This window comes from Panthera tigris, chromosome F3 (genome assembly GCF_018350195.1).
Source record: "Panthera tigris isolate Pti1 chromosome F3, P.tigris_Pti1_mat1.1, whole genome shotgun sequence".
NCBI lineage: Eukaryota > Metazoa > Chordata > Mammalia > Carnivora > Felidae > Panthera > Panthera tigris.
This window is the reverse complement of record NC_056678.1, coordinates 45,624,890-45,647,302: the sequence shown is the minus strand read 5'-3', so window position 1 is coordinate 45,647,302 and position 22,413 is coordinate 45,624,890. Positions and strand designations below refer to the sequence as shown.

Here is a 22,413-nt window from a genome sequence, read left to right as displayed (position 1 = left end):
TATGTGTCTCCAAGGCAACTGTACTTCTGTCCAGACTGCTATAAATTTGGGGCTTTCCACAGTTCCCTCAGTTTTGATAATTTGCTAGAACGCTCACAGAACTCATGAAAATGCTATATTTAATAATTATCATTTTATTATAAAGAATGAAAATGAATGGTGGATAAAAAAAGGACACAGGGCAAATCTGGAAGGATCGTGAGCATAGCAGCTTCTGTCCCGATGAAGTCAGGACATGCTGCTTTCTTGGTACATCAATATGTTGACCTACCAGGAAGCTCTCGAATCCTCGTTTTTCAGAGTTTTTATCAGTTTCATTATGTAGACACGATTAATTAAGTCATTAGTCATGTGATTAAACTCAATGTCCAGCCCCTCTTCTGTCCCTGGAGGTTTGGAAGGTGATGAAGATATTGAAAGTTTCAATATTCTAATCATAAGGTTGCTTTTTCTGGTTCTCATGCTGAAGCTATCTCCTCTATGAGTTGCCTCCTTAGCATAAAATCAGGTATGGTTGAAAGATATGAACAACAAAAGACACTCCTAAATTCCAAGATTTTTTTGAAGCTCTGCATTAGGAACCAGGGACAAAGATAAAACATATATATATATATATATATATATATATATATATATACACACACACATATATAATACCACACTATTAAACGCATATTTTCATTACTTTGCCTCTTACATTAGTGTGCAATTACCATATGATTGCTCAAGTGTAATTATGATCATTATTGAGGAATGGTGATAGTTCCAAAGCCATTTTAAAGGAAGCAGTTTTAAAGCAAATTGTGTCATCTGCATGAATAAAAGGCTTTTTTATGAAATGCATCAAAACAAGAGAGATGAAATAAGTCTTCAGAGGGAAATGAGATAGAAATTTCTCTTTTCCATATTGTTGTCCTCCTCTTCTTTGTTTCCTTATTATCTGTCACATTTTTCATCTCTGCTTAGCTCCAATACTGTGTTTCTGATGCCTGTTACACTTACTTTGTTAGGGGAAGTCTCAATGACCCAACATGACCAATGTCCAAATGTGGGAAGTAATATTGGGAAAACACTGGCAGTAATGGGAATATCCAGGACAAAAAGAATATTGTAAAGCAAAACAACTCAGGAACAAAAGTGGATAATGACAAAAGAAAGATCAGATGATGGGAAAATGCCAACTAAAGCACTAATGTTCAGAAAATGTCTTGATTATATACATTTGAAAAAAATCAGTGTGATATATTGCATGTGACAGAGAATGTTGACTGTCCACCAAAATCTACTGCCCAATTCTTCTTAGGCACATGACTGAACTACATTTCCCAGTCTCCCTTGAAGTTGGTGTGGACACACGATTGAGTTCTAGCCAATGGCATACGGGTGGAAGTTTATTTGCCATTCCCAGTCCTGGCTCATAAAAACTTCTATCTGTTTAATATTGGTGTGTATATGCAGTTATTTGCTTGCTGTCTTTCGTTGGACATTACAAGGACAGCAGTAGTTCAGGCAAGAATTAGTTTCAAGTAGAGACTAAAAATAAACAGGTAGCTGAGAGATTAGGAGCCTCCAATATTTAAAAATTGTGTACTTCTAAATGCCAACAGCACAGGAGAGAAAACTGAAACAAGGCATTGAACAACAAAGTCGAACCCAACACTATTGTCTCAATAACCTCAAGGTAGCTTCCAAGGAGATAGAGAGATGCATGGATTGAGGAGACGAAGAAATAAAAACTCAAAAATTATATTTTAAGAAGGAATTTTGAGGACAGTCTGGCCATAAAAATTTATGGAAGTAAGTATACCAGAAGTTTATCAAGTTTTTGAGAGAAATTAGCAGACTAGTCTGAAAAATCTTTAGACTTTAAATGTCTTGGGAAAAAAGTGCTTTCATAAGCTTAAAGATCTTTAGATTTTTTTCAAATTTGCATAAGCAATAAGCAAGATACAAAACTCACACAGGCTGCAAGAAGTATGTACTCCCAAAGTGACGTGGATAAAAATAGCTTAGGAAGAAGCTTGCGGTGAGACAGGGGTCACATAAAACAACAGAAAAAGGAATACCTCCAGACAGCAAATCTAAGAAAAGTAATCAAGGAATAATCAAGGACTTTTCTTTTTATAAGAACAGACGGAGGTCCTCAACAATATCTATTGCTCACATCATTGTCACAGACCAGTAATCCTTCCATGTTCTCAGTTCTCTCCTCTTCCTAATGGAAGTTATTATTGTGGATATTCTTCCGTGAGTGGCCTCTTCCAGAGAATCCTTACAGATTATTACTTGCATTACCAATGGCAACCAAGGTTCTATTAGAATGCAGGGTCTACCAGGAAACCACCCAAATGTAATCATCACACAAGTAAAGCAGCCAGGGTCAAAGCAATCTAATCTTCCACAAGCATCCTGACCAATTCCAGCATTTCTTGAGTTTAAATGGAAACCACTTAGTGTCAAAAAAGTGTGGCAAGCAGCCCAGCTGTTGTTTGTTTCTAATTCAAAAACTGATTATGTTTCTAAAGGTGAAGGTTTCATCTGTGTAAGTGCATCTAATTATAGATAGAATAAAATGATATTCATAATTACATTCAAAAGAATAAAAATCTACCTATTCCTCAGCCAATGTAACTCTAGAACGTGATACTCAAATACTAGAAATAAAGGTCAGTTTCCTAATCCTAAAAATATCTCCTTGCATCCAGAAGACAAAGAAAGATAATTACTTTAAGAGATAAGTTAGCTGTATTTATATCAGATAAAAAGCACTGACTGGAAATGAACAGTTACCATATCATTGATGGCACATGTGTTAGTTTCCTAGCGCTGCCCTAACAAAGTACTCCAGACCGGGTGGCTTACACAACAGAAATTTATTGCCTGAGAGCTCTGGAGGTTGGAAGTCTGAAATTAACATGTCACCACCATCAGTTGCTTCTGAGGATTTTAAGTGAAGGATCTGTTCCAGGCTGTTCTTGACTTGTGAATGGCTGTCTTCTCCCTGTTTCTCTTCCCACTGTCTTCCCTTTATGTGTGTCTGTTTCTGTGTCCAAATTTACTATTGTTATAAGAATGCCAATTGTATTAGATTAGGACCCCTCCCCCCAATGGTCTTCTTTAATCCAATTACCCCTATAAAAACCTTATCTTCAAATAAGATCACATTCAGAGGTACTAGAGGTTAGGACTCCAACACGTTTTTTTGAGGGGGAGGAACACAATTTAAGTCAAAACAGTCCAAAAGTCTAAAAACTTTCTATGTACCAAATCCTTATTTAGATGAACAAAGTGGTAATGACTGAATTGAAAAGAATTTCCTATGACTTTATAACCTCCAAACCAATTGGTTTTAATTCCAATTCCCCTGGCCCCTCTACTTCTAAACAATTAGGGAATGTACCGAATTCCTTTATTTATTTTGGGACATATCTAGAGCATGTCAGAGTAAATACAAATCTAAAAAATAAGTGAATTCCCCTGATGCCAAAAGACAAAGAAAACTCATTCCTTCCTGCTCTTTTTTGCTAAAGCATTTCCCCTAGAAAACTTGCGGTTGTAAGTTCTTTCTCTAGTTGAGTGGGATGCAAACCTTTTGAAAACCTGAATAATCTGTAGTCAGTTTTTGCAAATCAGTGAAGTCTTTCTTGGGAGCTTTAGAACTATCTTTCTGAAATGTGAGCATAAAGCATCCTGTCTTTCGGTCTCTGTGAGAGGTTAGCCTAGGTGCCGGGCTTGAAGTTGTAACTTTTACTTGTTGCAGAAATACAAGAAGTTTTATTTTTCCTTTCTATCAAGACATTAGCATGTATGCAAATGACTGTATTTGCCTGGCTGTATAAAAGGATGAGATGCCTTTCTGTTTTTTGCAATCTCTTTAGTGGATTGCTTGAGATATATTGCAGTCTGATTTAATGCTTATGCAAGTAAAACTTTCCTACACTTGTGAAGAGGATTTCTAGGCTGGCAGAAGAGTTTAAATTAATTCCCCAACAAAAATAAAAATATCATTTTGTTCTTTTTCCCTAATGCAACAGACACACAAAAATATAGACACATGCAGTCAACATTACTGAAAACATCTTCCACAGTTATGACCTTGAAACATCTATTTGGCGTAAAACTGAATACACAGAATGGAATGTTTATTAGTGACATCCACAACAATTTATAATTATGTTTTTAGTACCATTTATTTGGGTACTGACTATACGACAAAACAGGTAAATGTTTTGGATAGATCATGCGGTGTAATCTTGCAGCGATCCTATTATTTGTCTATTACCATTATTTCCAGAGAAGAATCCCAAAGCTATCAATGTGTAAATAATTTATTTAGCCAGGTTCCATTCCTAGAAAGTAGTAGAGAAATGGACCAATCGAACTCCGGAGCTTGTATTCTTCATCACTAGGTGATCCTCGCTCACTTTGTCATGAAGGAGACCATCAGACACCAAGCCAGCACCGATTCCAGCTGGATTCCTGGTAACTGGGTTTGTCTGTGGATGCTGAGCCAATTCACTATGCCTGCCACCACCCTTTCTATGTTGTTAAAGCAGTGTGGCATAATGGAAGTTTTCTGTCCTCAATGCTAATGTCTTTAAGATTCTCTGCACTGACTTGACAGCTATGTAATCTTGGAAAACTTATTTTACCTGGCTTAAACTCAGTTCCCTCTTCTGAAGGCAGTGCCTGACAAAACTTAACTATGACAATAAAGGAACAGTGGTAAGGCTCTACTGACACAATGTATGTGACCAGCTCTGAAGCTGGGTATCAACAAACCAGAGTACAGAAATGCCCTTACTCAGCAATATATCTCCTAGCAATTAGGACTATGTAATCAAAACAAAATGAAGTGAAAAAATGAACTAACCAAACAACAACAACAACAAATATAAGGCATCGTTTTCTGTATCTCTTATATTGTTATAAACAATGAAGATAGAACAGACAACACATTTTCACATGTATAAGATTGAATCTTATTTCACATGTATAAGATTGAATCTTTTCTCTATATGAAATTCTCCCAGTATACTAATATCAAGTCAATGCTGCATGCAAAAACCATTTACCCTGACACTCTGTCTAGACATTAAGCATGGAAACCACACCTCTCTGTCCACATAACTACTTTGTCCGTTCACATTACCCTGATCCCTTGTGAATCCTAATCAAACTCCCACTTCAAAAGACCCTCACTAAATAAGATTTCCAAAACCCAATAAACTTTGACCCAGTTTTAAAGCACTGCCAAAGTTCTGAGATGACCATCTCCCTTATCTAAGTAAGCAATAAACTCAGCTTTGTCTCAGATTGTGTTGGTGACATCTGGGAAGCTAACTTTCAAGAAAGCCTTTTCTAAGGCCTTAAGGATTATTTTAAACTGCAAAGCCTTCTATACAACATGGATTTCTTGACATAGCGCTCATGATATTATCAATATAACTGACATTATAAGCGGGTATATGCATTCTTGTTGCATTCAACTCTTTCTTAAATCATGCTTTCAATCTATAATAAATGATGAGAGAACAAGATATCTTCAGTATGTTCACTTGTGATACCAATGGTTCAAATCCATCAACTCCCTTAAAAAATTATAAACGAAGATTTTTAGCTCCAAAACAAGAATTCACAGCAGCATTTTTATTTTTACTATCCCATGGCATTTCTTTCTATATACAGGAATTTCAGAGTTACTCTTTCAAGAAAAATAGTTAAATGCAACCTCCTTAATAGGAAGTCTTACCTTTTCCAGTTTTGAAAGAGCAAGAGAGTAACAGTCTTTGGCTCTGAATTGCATGAATCTCATGTTGGCTGGGTGAGTAAGCTCTGTGATGATACTGAGACTGGAAAACAACCTACATTTAAAAACACACACACACAAAAAAGCATTTGCATCACACTAACAATCCAATATGGTATATTTTGTAACAACATATTTATGAGTGAGTGATTCCTAGCCTTAGGCATAAAACTACATTCAATTACAACAGCAGGCATTGTCACATAAACTGTCTGTACAATGCAAGAAAAATGAAATGCTATTTCCCAAAGAATATTTTAACCAACATTTTAGCACTATAAGAAAAATAAATTTAGTAATTTGGCTTTTTATTAGATATTTTTCTCTCTACAATTATGAAATGGCATAGAAAAGAAGCTCATGAAGCTAATTTAAGAAGTCACAAGTGGGGCGCCTGGGTGGCGCAGTCGGTTGAGCGTCCGACTTCAGCCAGGTCACGATCTCGCGGTCCGTGAGTTCGAGCCCCGCGTCAGGCTCTGGGCTGATGGCTCGGAGCCTGGAGCCTGTTTCCGATTCTGTGTCTCCCTCTCTCTCTGCCCCTCCCCCGTTCATGCTCTGTCTCTCTCTCTGTCCCAAAAATAAATAAAAAACGTTGAAAAAAAATTTAAAAAAAAAAAAAAAAAAAAAAAAAGAAGTCACAAGTGACTTTGTGGATAATATCAAAAGAGAAATTTATAAGATGAATATGACAATTGACAAAAATTCCACGTGATGAGCTTATTGTCCATAATATGAGTTCTTTGATCTTCTAAGATTCCCTATTCTCATAGTATGCGATTTTGAAGGTCACATCTTGCTATAATGATCTCCTGAGAAAAGAAAATATTTTAACTCAAATAACATTTCATTGTAATGAATTGAGGCCAAGGCTCAACTGATAGTGTTATTCTAGAAAGATCCTGAGAGTTTTCACGCGTCCCATAGCTTTGCATTAGTTTCCTTCTTATTCACCACCTTATCCCAAAACACACACACACACACACACACACACACACACACACACACAAGATAATAGTTGTCAGATCATAACTTCATTTTGTTATTTCTATTAACTGAGGCATATTTTTAATATCTAATTTAATAAATAATAATGAAGTGTTTGTTATTGGAAAGCTCTGGTCTCCAAGACCTAAAAAGAGGTATGAAGAGATATGCTGGCCTTTAAATTAGACTCTACTACCCAGTAGAGGAAACTATAAAAATGTGTAAGTTATAAGGCTGTATATATTTTTATAAGAGTGATAAATATGGCTGACTGAATCTCACAGACTATGCAGCATTAAGCACCAGTAAATGGATAGCTTGTGAGAAGCATCCAGGACAGTGTTGAGATATAAGGCCAGAGAAGTAATTTGTGAGAAAAACATAGCTGCAAAACAATGAAAACTTATTTCATCTTTTGGAAAGTTTAAATTTTCTCTGCGAAATATAGCTTTTATCTTTCATACATATTATTTTTCAAACTTTGGATACTTTTGTGGGATTACTTGGGATGATTTCTAACACATTATATCAAGTAGAAATGTGTAGCTATATACTTGAGAGCTGAGTAACAGTGAATGATAATATGATTGGTTGATCTGGTCATTGTATTTAAGTGACTTGTAGAGTTGAAATTAGATAGAACCAAAAAGTTTATATGATGTGCTGTTTCTGTTCTATATAAATGAACCAATACCATTATGTTATTTGAAACTGAGAAAGTGAATGCATTGTCTACGTCTGCCACCTAGTGAAAATCTAGAACTAAATAATACTTTAATGAAATGTTTTAGTGCATTGCCTTTTATATCTATAAACTATTACTTACATTCAATTATAATACATTCATAAATTTGGTTTTTTAGTAACTTTAATTATGTATCTTAAAATATGAATCTGTAAATCTACTTCTGGGCTTTAATATGACCTAAACACATTGTGAGTATAAAACACTTTAGAAATAAAATGACATAATAAATGTATTTTTTCCCTACTAGATCATAATAAAGCAATACTGTAATTGAAAAATAATATGGTCTGGGATGCCTGGGTGGCTCAGTTGGTTAAGCTCAGGTCATGATCTCACGGTTCATGAGTTCAAGCTCTGCATTGTACTCTGTGCTGACAGCTCAGAGCCTGGAGCCTGCTTCAGATTCCGCGTCTCCCTCTCTCTCCCTCTGCCCCTAACCCACTCGCATTCTGTCTCTGTCGCTCTCTCTCTCTCTCTCTCAAAAACAACAATAAACATTAAAAACAAGAAAAATAATATATTTTTGTATTTAAAACTTTTCTACAATTAATTTATGTCCTGACTGAGTGATGTAAGTATCATTGTGGAGAGGTGCAAAATCTCTATGGACTAATTCTCTGCTTGGTATAATTTATTCAAAAAATACTTTTGACAGACATGCCCAGTTATGCTAACTAATTGAAGATGAAAAACACACCATATACTCTACTTGACAGACCACTGGGAGAAGCTGAGACTACCTGCAATTATATATTCAAGAAAAACAAACATAAGGGCATACAAATCTGGAAAATGTTCACAATATTTTAATTAAAAAAAACGGAGCTAGTGTGCTGCACTATAAATTTTAATCTGTTGTGGTGGCTAGGAATGATGTTTCAGAATAACAAACATATATATTAATATATAGGTACAGAGACTCACTTAGATATGTAAAAAACCAGTTTCAGATTACAATTGGCTTTCAACACTAAAATAAATATGAATATATTTTAATCTTTTAAAAATACTTTTTAAACACTTTAAGTCTGAGATATCAGATATCTCCTGTATGTAATTTTTTTTATCTATGTAAACCAATCAAAATAATAAAGATATTTCTGCACTACATAAGTGAATCATTCTTGTATTTATACATATTCATTATCAGTATTTTCAATTATGTCTTTTCCCACATACAGAGAGAGGTATGACATTTCCTCAATAACTATGATTATTGTGCCAATAATAATATCTTACTTGTGCCAACATAAAGACAATATTCTTTTTTGATTTTATTTTTTAACTTGCCATTTATGCTCTTTGCATCCTGGGGATGCAAGTCTTCTAACTGCACAGCTCTCCCCTCCTCTTACTTTCCCCTCAAACCACTCTTCATGTCGTAGCTAAAATAGTATTTTTAAACTCTATCCTTCAGTGATTTCCTTCCTGTTGTTCTTATAATGAAGATCAACTTGCTACCGTGCTCTACAAAGCCATGAATATTCTGATTCAGATTCAGACTTCAGCCTCACGTTGTCAGTCTTCCACTTGCTCTGCTCCAAGTCATCAACTTTGCCCGCCTCAATACCTCAGAGCCTTTGGATATGCTGCCCCCTTGTGGAATGTTCTACTCCTCTCCTTGCCTGCTTAGTCTATCAAGTAAACAACTGAGTAAATTCTTCAGGGAGATAACAGGTAGGTGTTCCTTGATCCACTGGACTAGATCATACATTCTTGTTGTCTGTACCTGTGTAACACTATACTCTTTTCAGTAGCTGCTACATTTATAATTCTCTACTGGAATCTCTTGTTTAATATGTTCCCTGCTTAGACTATCACTACTTAATCACTACTGATCACTATGTCTGCCTTAGGCACTGCTCAGCCATAGCATTCTGTATAGTCCCCAAACTTACTAGATGCTCAATAATACCATGAATAAATCACAAGTGTAGGTGTTTGTAGACGTCCTCCTCACCTACTATGGGGTTAATGCATGAATTTCTTGGATTCCTGCAATACACAGATCCATGACTTGAATGAATGTTCCCATTGCCAGAGCACTGATTATCTTACCAGTTTGATCAGCTACATTTTAGGAAAAAATTCAAAAGCAAAAATATCTTTATATTAAAACAAAATCAGCCTAAGAGACTTCTGAACTAAATCATTCCTGGACTTTTACAATGCAAACAAAACTAATGTTAATTAAATAAGGAGGCCATTAGACTGAGATGGCTCTAACACCTTAGCAGGTTACTTAAACAAATCAACACCTCAACCTATACATGCCTCAAGGTTAAGAAATCAAAACCAAAGGCCAGCCAATCACAAACAGTCAACTAGGCTTTCTCAAATAATACAACCACTTAAGCTGTAGCTGATCAATTATTTCTTTGCTTTACTTCTGCCTCTTCTCTGTAAGTCCCTCACTCTTGTCCATGGAGTGTTTCTAACTACTTCCTACCTGGCACTGACAAATCTGAACTGATTTTTGCTCAAATAAATTAAAAAATTTTTAATATACCTTAGTTCATCTTTTAAAATTAGCAAGTATTTACTTTTGTACCCATTCTGTATTAAACTAATGTTTATCTATCTTGTGTGCTCTCTAGAAAAACATTTGCTTCACGACTCCTTGAGTTAATTTTCTCCTCTCCCTTTCTCCTGATACACAGACTTAGGCTGTTGGTTTGAATCGGCCATTTTTTTTTCCTATATAGGATAGGATGAGCCAGTAAGTTGCTTTCAATATCGTCTTTTTTTTCTTCAGTTAAATGAGAATAGTGATAGATGACATGGCCATTTTGAAGTGGTTGTTTTTAATTCAAGGCACATTTTGGCATGCTTCTTTAAATTTAGTTTAGATATTAACACTTGTTCATAAAAATGTGAAAACAGGCAATATTTTCAATACACCAAGTGCTTGTGAGGTAAAACTTTAGCAAGAGACACTTAAATTTTAAAGTGAGGACCTGCTTTTCTTTCAATTTGGAAATCAGACACTCACTTAGCAGATCTTTCAAGGAGAATGACCCATGAGTGTTTTCTCTTAGATGTATAAACTAAGGTCCATAGGCACAGGAGAGAAAGAGGCTTAGCCATATTTGACTTGAAAAGACCTTATCTCCTATAGTCTTTGGTACTTTGAAATGGTCTCTAAGGTTGATGGGCCAATTGTTTAGGATTCAAGGAATCTCTTCAGAGTAAAGTACTAGAGATACTCTCTTACCTAGAGAATCTGGAACCTCTGGAATAGATTGTCCCTGAAGGAGTTTGCTGCTTACTATAAAGGACTACTCCGAACCCACAAAGGTAAACTCATCGTAAGTGAAGGAACAAATTTGGGCAAGTGATCAATACAGGGCCTGCTTAGGTTGTTCTGGTGACAAAGCTTGGCTGAGGCTGGAGGCCCCTCTTGTCCCAGCCATCCCAAAACAAACTTAAGGAATGTTTATCAAACATCTGAGTGTTAACACTTTGTATGTCATGCTCCAGATTCTGGATATGGAAAATAAAACACTTCCTGGGTAGGTTCTCTGGAAGAAACATGCAAGGGCCAAACCAGCAAATATATAATTGCCCTACTGGATAAAGACACATTGAATTGTGTAATCCAGTTTTCAATTACAAAACTATGTTTGAGTTATAAATGCAATTCCAGATGAAAAGGAATTCTCCCGATGCCCCCAACTGTTCTCTAATTCTTCCTAGCCCCACCACCCAAATATACTGCTAGTGAATTAGTGAGTTTCTCCTATTTTGCCTTTGGTCTTTTGGGACTGAGTAACTCTGAAAGGTCCTTGGACAATCTGGACAAAAGAGAGACCTTGTCAAGTGAAGCTGTAGAGTAAGCTGGGCAGGTATGGGTTCAAGTGGTCACTGTGAGCTTCTGAATAACAACAAATTTAACCCTATTCCTAGCCAGCAAAACAAATCATACCAGTTTTTATCAATACCTAGAACTAGAGCACTGTTGCTTTCATTTCATATTTGAATTCCATCTCATTCTTATGTTCTGGACTCTAATACAACCACAGATTGAAGATTCCTCTAACATATTCTTTAGTAGTTTTAAAAGCTGAAAATGTAAAGGTCAAAATGCCCCATGTCAAAATGGAATGTCAAAATAACCAAGATAAATGGTATTTACAAACTAATGCTAATAAAATGTAGTATTGCTCTATACAGAGCAACAGCAGAAGGTAATCTTAACTTGCTTAATATATACAGCTACAGAGAAGATTAGAATTCGGCTCTTGTTTGAGGAAATTAATGATATTCATGAAGATATAAGGATTGGCTGAGATATTTTCGTGATATTATTATTGAAAAAAAATTCTAGGACCACGATGGAGCTTCTCCTGTTGGGTTGCCATGCCAGCAAACTAAAAACTTAGATCTAACTTTTCTGTCTCTGTGATAACGTTAATTTGTATTTTGGGACCCACAAAACAGAGGCTGTCTCAGTGGCCTGGCCCATGTTACAAATCTAAACATGTCAGCCTGTACTTTTGGTAAATATCTACCAAGGAAACCTAATATACACCAACCCTAATCCTCCAACTCAGCTTTAGCTAGCTCAGCTTATGCTAGAAAACAGGATCTATTACTAGCCTTAGCAAATGCCTGACCTCCTAGCCCATCATGCCCTGTTTCCATGTTGCCTCTTCTAACATTCTGTAAATCTCAGTCTTGCCCAAAATCTCTCCGGGAAAGTGTCTCATTGCTTGTGAGGCACTGTACTCCCCCAATTCACAGGCTGCTTTCCACTGATTAAAAAATATCTAATTCGGGACATCTGGGTGGCTCAGTTGGTTAGGTGTCTGACTCTTGATTTTGGCTCAGGTCATGATCTCATGGTTCATGGGATCAAACCCCACGTTGGTCTCTGCCCTGATAGAACAAAGCCTTCCTGGGATTCCCTCTCTTCTTCTCTCTCTGCCCCTCCCGTGCTCTTTCTTTCTTTCTCTCTCTCTCTCTCTCTCAAAATAAATAAATAAACATTTTTTAAAAAATATCAAACTCATTACTAAATTGTTTTAGGTTTGTTACTTGATACCTGTAAATATTCCACTTGACCAGAAACACAATATATCCAGTCAGCCAATCCCAAAATGCCAAGCCAACTCTGGGGTCTATACTTATTTCCTTGTTTTTTGTTCCTTACTCATTTTTTTTTTCTCTTTCTTATTCCTTACTCTTCTACCCCATAAAAGCTTCCTGCCTCACACTCCATTCTGTAGTTGTCTTGATCCTTGAGAATGGAGACTGCCCACTTCGTGAAATGTTAAATAAAGTCTGTTTGCATCACTTAACTAGTCTTCTTCAATCCTTTTTAACACTATTGACTTTCATATACTCAGTGTTCTCTTAGAGATGGAGCCTTAAGCTTTAATCCTAAATAGCTTGGTATCCAGCCACTATGACTGGATTTCTGATTGCCTGTTGCTCACTTATGAAGATAACTGGATCCTACCTCTGGAATTTTGTCATCTGTCTCTAAGAAATTTCATGCAAGGTGATGGGCAGAGAAGCTGAAAGGATAGAAAACTGAGGGCGGAGGAAGGGAGACAGGAAAGAGAGTTAAGATCGGTGTCAGTCCACAGTAGTGGACACTAATCAGTAATTAGTGGACACTAATTCAGGGTTTCAGCACAGGAGTGATTATAATGCTTGATATTGGAACTTAATCTGTTAAGCATGGAAGAAAAGCCCTCAGATGACTAAGGACAGTGAAAAGGTAGCAGAACCAGTGGATAGTAGGTTCTAGTGGAGACAAAAGGCTGCTAAGATTGAGGGTATTAGAAGAAATACCCCCAATAGTACTCAGAGTAGTAGTACTCAGAGAACTGAATGAAACTGAAAAGAAGGAGGGTAAAATCATTGGTACTTCAAGGTAAAGGCTACGACCATGAGAACAGGTGGCTAAGGTAAAACACTGAAAAGATCATCTATGTAGGATTGCTGATACCATCAAGAATTATGATAGAAGCAGGATTTCTAGAGTCACAGTGAATCAGGAACTAAAATCTTCAAGGAATGTGGGTGACCTCAAGGGTGGTAACTGACTGCACCTATATGATGAAACTAATAAATTTGCATAGTTTTGGTCATTTATCTATATAAATAACATTCAGTACATCATGGGGATCCATTGCACTTTATTATATAAGACTAGCCTAGTTTAGCACTAGTTTAGATTAGGAGCTCATGGATTACCCCATAAAAAATGTTTCACAGAACTGTTTTCTTGAAAAATATTGTTATGTACTTAGTGAAATAATGGTAATATCGCTACATGTATATCTACCCTTAGTTATTCTAGTCAGTTAGTTTAAAAATATTAGAGCCTTTGCATCGCTCAGTAAGATGGGGATTTATTCTTGATTGATTGATTGATTGATTGTTATCTTAAAATCAAAATTATTCATTCATAGTATATACAATAAAAGTAGGTCAATAGAAACTTTACCGTAATAGAAATAAACTCATGATAAGTTGAAAGCTAAAATGGTATGTTTAATCAAAAGAACCAAAGATCCTCTCTTGTTAAAAATATAACTAGCTTTTGCCACACAGGGAATAAAAAGGATGATGTTACGTTGTTCACTGGCTGTAAATCTCATCCTTCTAAATTAATTTTATACCCTATAATATCCTTTTGCATTCTCTAGAGAAAAAAAATTACTTACATATCTGTCATATTTTAAACATGTGCTATTCTCCCTTTAACTGTACTATTTCATATAGCTCAAGAACTAGTCAGCCTTATTCTAAATGAACCGCCTCATTACAGTAACTTTAGAGGGTACATTTGTTCTCCTTCTGACACAAGACTTTCTCATGCAAGTTCAGAGTAAATTTTCCAAATGCTGGAAAACAGACTCTTTATATACCTAATTTCCAGTCTTCACATTAACACTGCAAGAAGGGTTAACTATTGTCCACATGCATTTTATACATGAGAGAAACTGAATTTCTGTGAAGTTAAGAAATATGCTTGAGGTCACATAGTGTCTACTAGCACCTCTGGGACAGATGAAGTTTGTTGTTATATTTTTCCAAGGTCTGTGGCTTTTCCACTCTGTCAGATGAAAGCGATCGTGAGAGTGCTAATATTACAGTAGCCTTCACTGAATAATTGAAAACTACCAGTCACGTGCTACAGCATTATATATTTTTAAATTCCAATCAACTTTGTGATTAAGACACTGAGGTTTAGAGAAGGAAATAATTTGCCCAAGATCATATAGTAAATAATCACCTTAAGTGGGACTCACATCTAGCCTCTCTCTTCTGAATTCTAAACTCAAACTATAAACTGAAAATTACCCTCAGTATATGCTTTGCTACAATATAAAGGTTATAAAGGTGGAGTGATGGGAGATGATGATGGAGTTCAGATTGTTTTATTTACTTCCATAATTTGGTAGCTCAGGTATGTCCTTTGGCCTTGTGCAAAAATCATGAAACTGAAATAGTGATCTTTTAGATATTTAAATTTTAAAATGATTTCAGAAAGAACCATTCAAGTGACATAGATGTCTTCATTTACAGGGGAGTTTTTGACTTTGATTATAGCATGACCTTTTCTTTGGTTTTCACTGTTACTCAAAGATAACCATAAAGAAAATTCCTATCTGGATGAGTTATGACTTGGCTCCTAACATGGGTAAATTACCTGTTCACAGTCTTACGATATTTCATTCCTAGTAATCCAGTTTGTAAACGCGTACTATTGGCCACTGCCAGGCATAAAACCAAAGTTGTAACACACATGGTCTGTCACAAATCATGACTACTACAGCACAGGATTTAGAATTTGTTATGTTAAACTATACAAAAAAACCCACACTTATTATTCTATTGATTTTTAAAAGAATGATGATCCTGCATTAAAACTTAAACACATGGTGGGGTGCCTGGCTGGCTCAGTGGGTTGAGTGTCCAACTCCTGACATTGGCTCAGGTCATGATCTCACAGTTTGTGAGTTCAAGCCCCATGAAAGGATATGCGCTGATAGTGTGGAGCCTGCTTGAGATTCTCTCTCCCTCTTTCTCTGTCCCACCCCCTCGTCTCAAAATAAGTAAATAAACTTAAAAAAAAAATAAAATAAATTAAACATATAGTGCCAGTCATACATTAGATGTTAAATAAGTATTTGCTTTTGGATTGAATGAATGAACATAAAACTTCAGGGTAAGTATCTCATGTTCATTCCTTTTATACAGACTCAGAGTCAAATATTTCACAGATATTTAGCGGTACGTAGACAACAGGGCAGAGCTATTCAGACAGTTACCTGAAAAGTGTCTGCACATTTACAATCGTTTTGGCATCGGCCATGTAGTCTTCCTCGGCACTCATGGTACTCTCTTTGTCCACAACCACCATGTTGGCAGCGAAAGTCACTCCACACCTGAGTAAGTCATCTAGGCTTTGATAAAAATCAACAGAGAAAAATGGACTTTCAATAAATCACGGTACTAAGATCAGTGCTTGCTTACCCACTACACTTGTATAGGTTGCCCTCATAGATGGCTTTCATAGAGTTTGCCCTGGTAGATGTTAATGGGGATTATAATACATTCTCTACAGATATTAAATAATTTGTGTTTTTGAGCTGTTTATGTTTCATTAGATCTTAACCGTTTCAAAGCACTATGCTTTAAGAATTTTTAAATAATATTTATTAATTAGATAAAGAAAACACGGAAAACACCCATTTTGCCATCAAATAGAAATAAAGCATATCAGAACTTTTCTCTCACTATTTCAAAGACATGACATTTACATCTTCTTTATCCCTACAGTACTTTTGGTAAGAGTAGAGATGAATACTCATATTACCTTAGATGGTCTAGCTCAACAAAGAAATGGTAAACTATGAAATATTCTCAAATGTGGATTATCTCTTTGTGAGAGCTATGTGTTAAAGATTGGTTCAACACAGCCACGAGCATGAAAAATATATAAATATCAGTTGTATTCAAACTTACCATTTACCATTTAGTTTTTGAGCAACCGATTGAATAACCTAATTTCTTTAGTTGCATGAAATAATTGCTAAACTAGATACAAGTTCCTGTGAATTATAATAGTCAGTCTTCTCCCCTATCACTGACAAAAACTAGCAGTTTCCCACTGAATTAAAAGAAAATGTTACCATTAAAGCTGAAACAAGGAAACCATTATCTCACTGCCTCTGCTAGGGCTGAAGTAGATAAAGGAGACTAAATTTGAATGTGTAAGAATGTTGTTGGTACAAAGTTGACTGAAGACAGTGTAGACCTTAAAAAACAGTAGTTCCTTTTAAATTCTTCAATTGAAGGGTCAGTTCCCCGAGGATATTTTCCAAGTGTGTGATTGGTTGAACTAGCCACGTTACTTTAGAGGGAACTGTTTTCTTCTTATGATAAGGAAGGAGGTGGGATTTCTTATTCTGTTATGAGGTGAGAGAGTATTACCAAAGCTCTGAGATCCCCAAGGTAGTTCAGACTTATTACCAAGATCCCCAGGGGTAGTTCAGAAAAAATATTTTGCTTGGATCAGGAACAATGCTCTGTGGCAAAGATTTTATGGCTAAAACTATGGAAACAGAATGTTATTCCAAATAAATTTCCTATGGTAAGAGGGGCCAGTACCACAATATCCAATCAATATGATGATCAAGTTTAAATCCCTAGAAATACTTTATTTGGATGTTCCTTTTAACTAAGAAATTCATAATTGTTCTTAGGTCTATTAAAATACATTTTTTAAAAACAAAGAAATAGGTAGAAAATTAATGTGATATAGTCCCTTATGGGCCATAAAAATGATGCCTTCAATTCACTTTATTATAATTTTAAGTTGCTTTCTATGTCAGCTCTTAAAATCCTTCTCCCCAATTAAAAAAAAAAAATCATCTCTCCATTATAATTATCTACATAAAAAGAGGGACAGATAAGGTGGAAGAAGGTAAGCCTGACTGGAAAAGGATATACACATAAAAGTTATGACAGAAAAATGAATATTTCGTTAGTAATAAATCAATGAGGTTGAAACTTGACAAAAAATTTCACTGTAAGTACCTGTGCCAAATAGCTAATAGTTACCTATACCTACATGTATCAGTTAATTCCATACTCAAAATATTGGCTGCTGTAGTTCACATATAACCTAGGCAAATGATTTTAGTAATTATGATTAGGTACGAGTTTAAATCTGTAGAAAATACATAAAATTGGAATGGCATTTCAGAAACACGTAGAAACATTTTGTTCTTCATGTTTTAACTTTGAATAACTTATTTTTATATCCATTTAATATTACATTTTATTCCTTTTTTATCTTTATTATGCTACCAATGAATTATAATGTCATGTCTATCATGATTTTTCCACACTATCCTATCTGCAAAGCCACTTGCCTATTTTTTTATTCAGCACAGTTGCTTTACACAGTTTGGCCACCAGATGGCTGACTAAGATAAAAGTTAATATTGAAAAAAAGAATCTCAAGAGGAAACAACTTCCTTTGTACCCTTCTCTAAGCCTTCCCAAGAAGAACTACAATGTGAATGTATGAGTATATGGCAGTGTTGTGAATGGGTTTTAATTCATTCAAAGGTGTGTCTGTTTTTTTAAGGGAAATTTCAAACATTGGCAAAAGAGAATAACACAGTGAACCTCCATATTTCAATCACCCAACCCAGCTTCAATAATTATCAACTTGTTGCCAATCCTGCTTTTTTCTCCATTCATAGGAACTTGACCCTCTCAGTTCTTTGTCTCAACATATACACTTTTATAGAGGAAGAATTCATTTCATAGTTTACAGCAACAAAGACAGATGGGAGGTTTATTCATCTTTTAAGTATTCTGTTTTTCTAATGAATTTTAATAGAATATTATCATTTCACAGTAACATTACTAATGATAAAATATAGTTTGATTTCACATTCATGGATTTAAATAGTAATTTTAATGCGTCTAACTACATCTTAGTTGGTTAGTATTAAGATAACTGATCATGTAAATTATATTAATGTAGACTAGAGGCTAGATATAAGTTAGTTTGGTCTTTAATATATCCAACAGCCAATAAACACTTTCAAAGTTATAAGACTTTGTTTTTTCAATATCTACAGGACAAAACGTAAGCATGAAAGTTCTTAATTGATAACTTTTAGCATTTTGTTTCGACGGTTCTGGTAGACATTTTGTTTTTAATGGATAGCTAACACATTTTATATGCATATTAGTTTTATGATCTTTAGTTTTTATATTTCTTATATGCTCATGCATATAAAAGAATTTGTATTTTAATACTAACATATTGCACACATTTGACTTTTTAATTAACACATTTTTAGAAGTTATAGATTGATATATGTTACTAGAATAAAGTAAACTCTTAAGGAAATGCTCCAGTTTATAAATCTGGCCTAAAACGAACATCTCTAAATTATTTTGAAGGTTTCCAGAAGTTATGACAATGATATCAATGCATCACAACACTGAACCTTTAGGTTTTCTCTATCCCTCGGCCCTTAGTAACAACATTATTGCTACAGACAGTGCAAAACTAAAATAGCTTTAGAAACTAAACAAATGTGACAAAATTCTCATGCAGCAAGATTTGTTTTAATTCAACAACAGATTACTGCTTTAGGAAGTTTGAATACAAGATGTATAACACGAGACCATAAGCTCTGCATGCAAAATACACCATATTTGCAATACTGAAATGGCAAATTACACTCATCATGCAACACGGGGGCACAGCACAGGACAAACCACAGGACACCACACTAGTTAGTGCGCCAAAGATTTTGTCACCTACTTGTCAATAGAGCCCACCATGTAGTAAACCATTGGAAACCAACAGATTGCATCCAGAAAATGCATATCTGGCCTAAGTAGCAGATGGGTTACAAAATGAAACACAATGTCACAACAGTGGCAGCGCTTCTAGGGAAAGGAAGTAAGTTGACTTAGTTTGCATTTCCAAAACTAAACACTGTTGACAAGATTAATTTTAAGTGCCTTTTTTCTTAACATTAATTATAAAATATCGTTTGTACTTGTTATAAATAATACAATGTACTATTATATTATAAAAACAAGTTGTATTTCTTTCTAAATCAGAAACATTATGGCATTATTCTACAAAAATACTGAATTGATATCCTTAATTATGACTAAAAAGTCTTATCAATGACTTTAAAAATTATTCATGCAGAGGAAGAATTGTAAAATGAGAAATTAATGATTTTTTTCTTGGATGGCCCAAAGCATAGAGAACTAAATTAGCATGCTTATTAAGAGCAATCTCTCTAAGGGATATACACAATTACAACATGCCCTTTTTAATGTATCAGCCTATTAATCAATAAATATAGTATATGCACCCATGTAACATATGTATCATATAAAATTAAAAGTATTTCACCTTTACATAATTGACTTACTCCATGTATATTGTTGAGCAAATATATATTAAAATCTATACTTATAGGCATATTTGGGGAAAGAATCATAAACCTGGATGCTTCCTTAGAAATCACTTAATCTATTATATTCATTTTATAAAGTTATTAACTCTTTCATGCATCTATTCACTCAGCATATATGTACCCATATATTTATATAATAGACATTTCTATACTAAGGCATACACAAAAAAGAATATCATGTTACCTTGTACTATATAAAATACAGCTTTCGGAACACATGTACAAAAGCACATAATTACAATATATGGTTTAATCAGAAAAAAAAAAAAACAATAGATTGCACTCAGAAAGCAGAATTGGGGATCATTTCACAGAAGTGATATTAAATTTGGATGTTTGCCAGTAAAAGAGAAGGAGAGGGAAATTCTAGGAAGAGGGAAGGACAGCATCTCTAATATCCCAGCTAGATGAAGTCTTTTCCTCCCTGACCTATTTTCTTCCTGTTGATCATCCTCTTAACCCTTTAACTCTAAAGAAAAAGAATGCACAATACAGTGAAGCTAAAAAGACAATCTTCCAAAGAATACTATTGTAATGTTGATTCAGCTCAACATTAAATTTCTTCATAGTCATTTTAAATGGCCCCATGTTATTACATATTATAAATGTACCACAATTAATGTTTAAAATCCTCAATTATTCAGTATATAAATTATTCTCACTTTCATATTGTTAACTCTTGAAATTACAGGTTATTTCCTATATCTTGCTATTATATACCATACTGGTATGAACATCTTTAGATGACATTTTCCTGTATTAGTTTTTAAATCATTTATGCCAAAGCATTCATAGAAGGATATTAATGAATCACAGAATACAGATATTTTAAAAACTCATGATGCATGTTCATCTCAATGAATATTATAACAATATACAGTCCGAGCGGCAGTCTTTTATAGAACCTTCTGGTTCGGTCTGAGCACTGCTCCGCTTCTTAAAATTAGAAGTGCCATTCTCATTGCTCATTCGATAACCTCCATGACTCCCCTCCCCTAGCTCATGTTTATAGAAGCAGGTGTGAGGACACAGTGCCACAAGATTGGGACCGTACTGAGATTTTGCAGTGGTTTGAAAAATCATTTTGCCTGTGTCTTTTTTTGGTTGTTATTTTGTTTCATCTCTCTTTACTCCTTTGCAGTTCTACTCAGATAAAGTGAGTAGCTCAATAATCTATGTGACAGAGATGGATCTATAATCCTTCATTATTAATTGCAGACACATACCCTGGCTGGAATAACCACACTTTTACTCTGACTCATTCTTTTACATTCAGATTATTTCAATTTCTTTACGCCATCTTCTCTATTCTAAAGGCCAGTAAAGCAAGAGTAAATAATGTTATTGAATAACTCAACTTAATGAAAATACTGAAAAACTGTGTAATAAATAGTACTGGGGTCACTGGGGACAAAAATTAAGTCCTTACTTTATGCCAATGCTCCCAATTAGAGTTAAAATAAAAATATGTCCTTTGTATTTTGTTGCTTTTTCCAGTAGCAATCATTAAAGGTACTTAGACATCAAAATTATTGCCTTGTTTTAGGAAACTCAAGAATTTTAGCCACATGCAATTCTGCCACAAACATGTATTTACGATGTGCAAGCAACCTTCTACACCCTCAGAAATTACATTAGCATCTGCATTATGCTAGCTTAGCTCATCCTTACACAAATTCAGCTATGTTACAAGGTAAATCAAGCCCTGGAAACCTAGTAAATATATAATCTTGATGAAGCATATCTAATGTAGAGAATCTTATATGCCATACTTTTTGCCAAATGTAACTTGTATAACGAACAGATTCATCTACTTTTATTGATAAAGTTAGTTTATAAGGAAACTTGAAACATAAAGAACATAGCAATTGTACATTTGTATGTACTATGTTAGCTCATTTAAATAAATTGGCAACAGTGTTCATGTCACTAAACTGCTTAGTAATTGATGAGTGACATAAATGATATAGGCTCTTAATAGACTAATCTTTCTAATTATTGAAGTTAATTGGCAAACATAACCTTTACACTGAAAGACACTAAGCAAAAACATAAAACTCTAATAAAAACAGGAAATGTCCCATTCTTATGCTGCACCCTAAACATAGGACAGATGAAGAATGGAATGTAGGAAAACAAAACCATCAATACTATAGAATAAAATGTATGCATTTTTTATCTGAATGTTAAATACAGAAGACCTATCTATGTTAGAAATTACATTATGGAAAAGTGAAAATAATTACAGATTTAACTCTAAAGCTCATCACAAAAAAATTAGCAAAAAAGAAACATTTAAAAATGGGTTACTTAGGGGCACCTGGATGCCTCAGTCAGTTAAGCGTCCAAATTCAGCTCAGATCATGATCTCGCGGTTTGAGAGTTGA

The 22,413-nt window shown here is 34.8% G+C and overlaps 1 protein-coding gene across 3 annotated transcripts in view; it reads right to left on the bottom strand.

Moving 5' to 3' along the window:
* The window catches only part of KCNT2 (potassium sodium-activated channel subfamily T member 2), a 360,405-nt gene that overhangs the window by 60,604 nt on the left and 277,388 nt on the right, over positions 1-22,413 (bottom strand). For 2 of the 3 annotated variants that reach the window (XM_042976237.1, XM_042976236.1), the window contains 2 exons: positions 15,830-15,964; positions 5,753-5,864 (listed from right to left, as the gene is read on the bottom strand). In XM_042976237.1, coding sequence (XP_042832171.1) covers positions 5,753-5,864; positions 15,830-15,964 — 247 coding nt within the window. Of the gene's footprint in view, positions 1-5,752; positions 5,865-15,829; positions 15,965-19,353; positions 19,426-22,413 lie in introns of all 3 variants that reach the window. The other variant, XM_042976234.1, reaches the window with a different exon arrangement.